This window comes from Triticum aestivum, chromosome 3B (genome assembly GCF_018294505.1).
Source record: "Triticum aestivum cultivar Chinese Spring chromosome 3B, IWGSC CS RefSeq v2.1, whole genome shotgun sequence".
Taxonomy (NCBI): domain Eukaryota; kingdom Viridiplantae; phylum Streptophyta; class Magnoliopsida; order Poales; family Poaceae; genus Triticum; species Triticum aestivum.
The window spans coordinates 158,928,926-158,936,161 of NC_057801.1; the positions used below are offsets into that span (position 1 = coordinate 158,928,926).

General features: G+C 47.7%; 2 protein-coding genes and 1 non-coding gene across 3 annotated transcripts; all 3 read right to left on the reverse strand.

Annotated features, from left to right (window-relative positions):
- Positions 1-206: 206 nt before the first annotated feature.
- Positions 207-1,354, reverse strand: LOC123065108 (enoyl-CoA delta isomerase 2, peroxisomal). The gene has a single exon (XM_044488468.1). The coding sequence runs from the start codon at positions 1,227-1,229 to the stop codon at positions 510-512; it is 720 nt and encodes a 239-aa protein (XP_044344403.1). The 5' UTR covers positions 1,230-1,354; the 3' UTR covers positions 207-509.
- An 830-nt stretch (positions 1,355-2,184) lies between these two features.
- Positions 2,185-4,305, reverse strand: LOC123069149 (60S ribosomal protein L11). The gene is made up of 5 exons (XM_044491932.1): positions 4,239-4,305; positions 4,030-4,137; positions 3,565-3,607; positions 3,277-3,472; positions 2,185-2,573 (listed from the first exon to the last, which is right to left on the reverse strand). Exons 1-5 carry the CDS (start codon positions 4,239-4,241, stop codon positions 2,381-2,383), a joined length of 543 nt encoding a protein of 180 aa, XP_044347867.1. The 5' UTR covers positions 4,242-4,305; the 3' UTR covers positions 2,185-2,380.
- A 176-nt stretch (positions 4,306-4,481) lies between these two features.
- On the reverse strand, positions 4,482-4,554 carry TRNAE-CUC (transfer RNA glutamic acid (anticodon CUC)). Its single transcript has one exon. It is a non-coding gene; the product is annotated as a tRNA-Glu (tRNA).
- Between the last annotated feature and the right edge of the window lie 2,682 nt (positions 4,555-7,236).

Consider the following 7,236-nt stretch of genomic DNA (forward strand, 5'->3'; position numbering starts at 1 on the left):
GCTCCAACCGTATGAAATGAGTTAATTGTTTTGGGTCCAGCTTGTCCGGCCTTCCTCGCTATTCTTGATAGTCAAATCGTTGAAAGCGATATCAAGGCCCTCGTAGCGGCGGCTGGAGGGAGGGCCGGCGGTGAGAGGAGTCAAAACCCTAACAAGAGGGGGAAAAGGTAGTAAATTTACAGGGACGACTTTGACTATTGTTGAAGGAAACTAAAAAAATTCTTTTAAATCTGGATTGCCCAAGTTTAGGTGGGTATTGAGCAAACGTGCTGATCTGCTCCCTCCATTGTTCACGACGTTTGCAGACCAAATGGAACGTTCTAAACCAAATGAAGCTTCGGTCTCATGAAATGAAACCAGAAGCGAGATCAATACATCACACAAGGAAAGCTACCAGTACAACGCCCGATCGCAGTTCATCATCAGAAGGCAATTCCACTCGATTATTCAGTTCCTAGATGTCTACGACATGCTGCAGATTCAGATCAATCCTTCAGAAGCAGAGGAGCCTACAGCCGCGGCCGCGCCGCCGCTGCCGCCTCGGTCCCGTAGTCCTTGACCTTGCCCCACACGGCGGGCCACACGGCCTTCCTGATCTCGGCCACGACCTCCCCGTCCCACCCCCTCGCCGCGAGCCCCTCGGCCGCCGCGACGGCCGCAGCCACCACGTCGTCGACGCCGCCATCCGCGGCCGCGTCCACCACGCCCCGCCGCACCGCCTCCGTGGCCGTCATCTTGTCCCCCCTGAGGAGCATGTCCCGCCTGGTCGCGGCGTCGGGGACCTTCTGCCGGAGCAGCTCCCCGAAGTAGTCGACGATCTTGATGCCGGCGTCGACCTCGCTCATGTACAGGAACCCGCGGGAGGCGCGCATGACGGTGGAGTCGTGCGCGAGGGCCAGCGCGCAGCCGGCGGCGGCGGCGTGGCCTGTGACCGCGGCCACGGTGGGCATGGGGAGCGCGAGCAGGTCGGCGACGAGGCCCCGGAAGCCCTCGCTCATGGTGGTGTGGAGGTGGGGTGGGACCGTGCGCGCCCAGGCCTGGTCGAAGCCGTTGGAGAAGTACTTGCCCTCGGCGGCCATGACTAGGGCGCCGGCGCCGGGGGAGGCGGCCACGGCGGCGCGGATGGCGGAGATGAGGGCTGGGCTGAGGCGGTGCTCGCCGGCGCCGGTGAGGGTGATGAGGTGGACGCGGCCGCGCCTCTCCACGGTGCACATGTTTGCCGTGTCCATTTGGTGGGATCCGCAGCAGGTGACCGAATTTCTCGCCAAGGGCGGCTGGACTTGCTGTGATTAACCTAATCGCCTCTTTACACGAGCTTCCCAGCAATTTTCTTCTCTCTTACCATTGGCTAGTTGGCTCATGAGTGTGATACCGGCATACTATATAAACTTTTGTCATTAAAAATAGCCAAACTGACAGCGAAACTAATGATATTGGTTTCGACCCTTGAACAAAGTTGAGCAAGTAGAAAACGGACAAGAATTTTTGGGACATGATACCAAATGCACCGTTATAAACAGTAATTCTGTAATTCTGAGAAAAATGCTAGCAAAACTCGGAAAAGTTGAAAAAATATATTTAGCAAACATGGTAGACCATTCTACTCCGTATGAAGTTTTACAAAGAAATGACACCCGGGACATTGTAGGCAAAAATGACAAAATTCACTACGGAATAAGGTCGGACTGTATTTTCTAACGCGAGTGGAATGTTATCCCAAAATTTGAGAAATGTTTGTTTGTGAAATGTATTTTCGGCAGAAATCTTCGTTTTATAACTTCAGAAGAGAGCAACAGTAATGGTTATATTATATTTGAAATCTGCTGCAATAGTAATAATGAAATCACAGTTTTATTCTTCAGAAAAGAGCAACTGTAATGTTTATATTATATTTGAAATCTGCTGCAATGGTAATAATAAACGTGAAATCATCCAGCTTGGTGCAAACGTGAAACGTCTAATGACCTGTTTCTTTTTTTTTTTTGCGGGGAACTTCAGAGAGCTTTATTAAACAAAGGCATTCGTGACTGTTTCCATCACTTCCAGTTGCGTATATAGACAAATATAAGGAAGCAGTGGCAACTTGAAAGATACAATGGTCATCGCGTAGGGCGCACCAAAATTCAGGTGGACGAGCCAAAAACTTAGAGCAGATTCGAGAGTGACCAAACAAAAGGCAGGTCATCACATAAGCCAAACATCTATTGTTCAAAGAGGATAAAACAGTAGTGAGCCTCTTAGACGAAAGTGCAGATCAAACAGAAATCATCCAGCTTGAGTACAGGCAAAACTGACAAAGGATTTGGTTTCTAGGTAACATACATATCCAGCAACCAGGTGAACTTAATTAACTCAAGGTCTAACGAGAGCTACATCCTTCTTAGCTCGCATGGGACTTGTTGAGGATGACACCCTCGTACTTGACCTGGAACCACTTCATGGCGTCCTCCTTGGTGACCCTCTGGTGGATACCGACGCGGGCCTTGCACCTGCGGCGGCGGGAGACGCGGTACCCAGCACGCTCGAGCACCACAAAGAAGTCCATACCGTAGATGCCGGTAGATGGATCATACCTGATAAGGAAACATGGTTAGTTTCTGGTCCTTCAAGAAAGTGACAATCTTCATTGCACAACAATTGTGTGCATTGATATACTGGTGCGCTACCAGCAAACAGACAGAACAATGTACTGGAACTACTTGGTAAATGAAGGTAGTAGCACCCCAAATACAAAGGTTAGGAAGAACCTAGACAGTGGCAACACAATACATATCCAAACTAAAGTCAAGCAGTGATTTGCACTATTAAACTGAAAGAATAGTTGCCCACAAGGATTCCAATAGATTGTCAAATATTAACAGTGCCAAGATGAAGGAACCAAAGCCCTGCATGTATGTTATTAATTGAACGCTTGAGAGCCAAGTAAGGTATTGGCAGATGAAACAACTGAGTAAATACATCCAATCTAAGGATTATGATTCAACCCATTTCATCTAACAAATATTCTAAGCATAAGGAAATAATGAGTGCAATAAACAACTCTTGGGGAATTTAATGATTAGAGCAGCTGACTAATGATAATGTAGCCCCTACTACTACAGTCAAATATCTGTGTCGGTTCTCTACTGTCAAACAGTTCCTATAGCTGATCTAAAGATTTTGATCTCAGCTACTTAATAATGATGAAACAGTATCATCTACTTGATTAATAAGTATTAACCACCGAACAAGCACCGAGTTGACAAAAAAAGAAGTGCTGCCACCATCTCAACTTACTTCATGCCGAGATCGATGTGCTCCTGGATACCGAAGCCAAAGCAGCCGGTGTCGCTGAAGTTCCTCCTGAGCAGCTCGTACTCCTTCACCTTCAGGCCACTCTCCAGCAGCTGCATCGCCTTCTCACCCCTGATAGTCACGTAGCACGCAATCTTCTCATTACGCCTGATACCGAACGACCTGACAGTGTACCTAGCTGCAATAGCACAATACAGTTCCTGTTAGGAACACCAACATTGACCACACTTGACATCTCCAAGGGGCCCAAGTCGGATTTAAGAAACTAACCCTTGGAGAACACTGGTGACTGTCCGCTCAGCTGCTCCAGCACCTATCAAATTAACAACGACAATGCGGTCAACATCAATGATTGGCAGTTTAAGCTGTATTTTTCAGAGACCAGGAATGCAGAGAAATCACTTTTAACTACTCGGTGCCGATGGAGCACTGTTTAAAGGTCAATCTACAACTAGCAAAATGGAGCACCGAGACAACAGGTGGTTACATGGTAATAGCAACAGCATCAGAAGCCGATGCATGTCCTACAAGCAACTACAAAGGACAGCCCAGATAGGATACGCCTGTGCCGAGATCAGATAGATGCAATTCCACAAACTAGAGCACTAGACTAACTGAACAACCAGGCTACTAAAACCCAATATATTGACATCTGCAAGGAACTGGTCTGAATCACACGCGCGCGAGCACATCAACGAGGCGAGCGGGAGGGTAAATAGACAGTCATGTGCATACCTTGGAGGCGCGGGTGAGGCGATCTCCGCTCTCACCGACGGAGATGTTGAGGACGAGCTTCTGCACCTTGATATCCCGCATGGGGTTCAGCTGCTTCTTCTCCGTCGACTGCGAGCACCAAAACACAAACAACGCGGCGTCGTCAGGACAACAATAACCCGAGCAGCCCAAAGGATTTGGAAGAATTGACAGGGCGGAGGGGAACTCACCATGGCGGCGGGATCTGGGGAGCGGCGGCGGGGGGGGAGGAGGAGGGGGGAGGGGGGGAGGGGTTTAAAGCGCGGTGCGGGGCGGCGGCGGCAGCGGCTTTGTAGGGAGGGAGAGGAGGAAACCCTAGCGCGGAGGGTGCTTATATGCCTGCAATTACGTCCGTACCCCCGCGTGCGGTGTGGAATGGAGGGGTGGTTTAGTAATTTTGGTTAATCTGGCTTAGGAGCGCAAAAAGGAAAAAATTCCGTCGCCGGGACTTGAACCCGGGTCTCTCGGGTGAGAGCCGAGTATCCTAACCACCTAGACTACGACGGAAGCTGGTGAATTGGGCGAGATTTTGCAGAAAACTTACTTATGTTGAACTGGTGAACAAATATGCACATACAAAAAAGATTAAACCTGCAAGATTTCACTTTATCTCCTAATTTTGGGCTCGTTGCCGCTTAATGTGGGATCGGCATCTGTAAATATGGAGAGATCGCTAGGTAGCCGTCACGTCCGGTTTCCTAGGGTTTTTTTTTCTTATTTCTTCTGTATTCTTTTTTTTGACGTCTTTCTTCTGTATTCTTTTTTTTAGGGTTCTTCTGTATTCTTAGTGATGGGCGTTCGTTGGTTCTTTTGGGGAGTCGGATTTTGGTGATGCCAACTGCTTTGACTAGGGATATGGTTGGATGATTTCTAGTTGTTTATGTTGTCTCTCTCAAAGGACTAATACCCTCTCGCATCCTTCTCTCTGTTCCTTCATCAATTCCGAGCTCTCGCTCTTCCCGCCTTGCCTCTTTCTATGCACAAGCAATTGTCGCCTCTTCATAGACGTCAAGCGCTGCTCTGCACGTGGACTTCGAGCGTTGTTTTGCTCGTGGCCTTTGAGGGTTCCCTTTCCTCGTGGCCACCGAGCTCCACCACTCCTCGCAGCGACCTCTCTACATGGTCGTAGAGCATCGTGGAGTCCACCACCATCACGACCTCTGAAAGCACAAATGATCATTGCATGATTTTGGTAATTAATGACAACATCTCTTTTGTTAGACTAATACTTTTATCTAGTATATTTCAGTTCAGTTCAAAAATGGCATGACAAGGACAAAAGGATGTGGAACCCTTTCAAAATGCTAAGGACAAAGATCGGCAAAAACTCAAGACTCTTCATTTTTATTTTAGTGATCCAAGATCACATTGAGTCTATAGGAAAGCCAATACTATTAAAAGGGGATGAGGTGTTGCTTAATGGTCTACTTGCTCAAAGTGCTTACTGATATTGCTCCAAAACCCTCAGCCACTTTCTCATTTCCACATATGCCCAAAACCCAAAGTCAAACTCAGCTCCATGATTTAATCTATCCGGCGCCACCGAGTTTCGTTGACATAGCCACTGCCAGAAATCCTAGGCAATTCGGTCACACCGATACGGATCTCGGTCTCACCGAGATGGCCCTACAAACTCTTTGTTTCCCTTTGTAACATTTCATTCTCACCGAGATGAGCAATCGGTCCCACCGAGTTTGCTTGAGTAACTCTCTATTTGCTCTTTGCTGAAATCGGTCTCACCGAGTTCAAGTAATCGGCTTCACCAAGATGAGGTTTTGCCCTAGCCCTAGCAAATCGGTCCCATCGAATTGATCCAGTCGGTCCCTCCAAGATTCCTAACATTCACATTTCAAACTAAATCGGTCTCACCGAGTTCTTCTATTCGGTCTCACCGAGTTGGGTCAAATGTGTGTAACGGTTGGATTTTGTGTGGATGTTATATATACCCCTCCACCCCCATCTCCATTTAAGAGAGAGCCATCAGAACGTGCCTACACTTCCACTACTCATTTTCTGAGAGAGAACCACCTACTCATGTGTTGAGACCAAGACATTTCAATCCTACCACAGGAATCTTGATCTCTAGCCTTCCCCAAGTTGCTTTCCACTCAAATCTTTTTTCCACCATAGCCAGATCTGAAAGAAAGATAGTTGAGTGTCGGGGAGACTGTCATTTGAAGCACAAGAGCAAGGATTTCATCATCAACACACCAGCTATTACCTTTTGGAGAGTGGTGTCTCCTAGATTGGTTAGGTGTCACTTGGGAGCCTCCAACAAGATTGTGGAGTTAAACCAAGGAGTTTGTAAGGGCAAGGAGATCGCCTACTGATACATCACTAACGTATCTATAATTTTTGATTGTTCCATGTTATTATATTATCCATCTTGAATATTTTATATGCATTTATATGCTATTTTATATTATTTTTGGGACTAACCTATTAACCTAGAGCCCAGTGCCAGTTTCGGTTTTCCCCTTGTTCTTGAGTTTCGCAGAAAAGGAATATCAAATGGATACCAAACGAGCTGAAAATTTACGGTGATTATTTTTGGGCTAGAAGAAGCCCACGGAGCATCGGAGTTGGGCCAAAAGAGTCCCGAGCCAACCACAAGATAGGAGGGTGCGCCCTAACCCCCAGGCGCCCCCCCCATCTTGTGGTTGACTCGGGGACCCCTCTGACTTGTTCCCGACGCCGACATCTCTTATATATCCCAAACTTCCATAACAGAACCTAGATCGGGAGTTCCGCCACCGCAAGCCTCTGTAGCCACCAAAAACCAATCGGGGCCCTGTTCCGGCACCTTGCCAGAGGGGGAATCCTTCACCGGTGGCCATCTTCATCATCCCAACACTCTCCATGACGAGGAGGTAGTAGTTCACCCTCGAGGCTGATGGTATGTACCAGTAGCTATGTGTTTGATCTCTCTCTCTCTCTCTCATGTTCTTGATATGGCACGATCTTGATGTACCGCGAGATTTGCTATTATAGTTGGATCTTATGATGCTTCTCCCCCTCTACCTTCTTGTAATGGATTGATTTTTCCCTTTGAAATTGTCATATCGGATTGAGTCTTTAAGGATTTGAGAACACTTGATGTATGTCTTGCATGCGCTTATCTGTGGTGACAATGGGATATTCACGTGATCCACCTGATGTATGTTTTGGTGATCAACTTGCGAGTTCTGT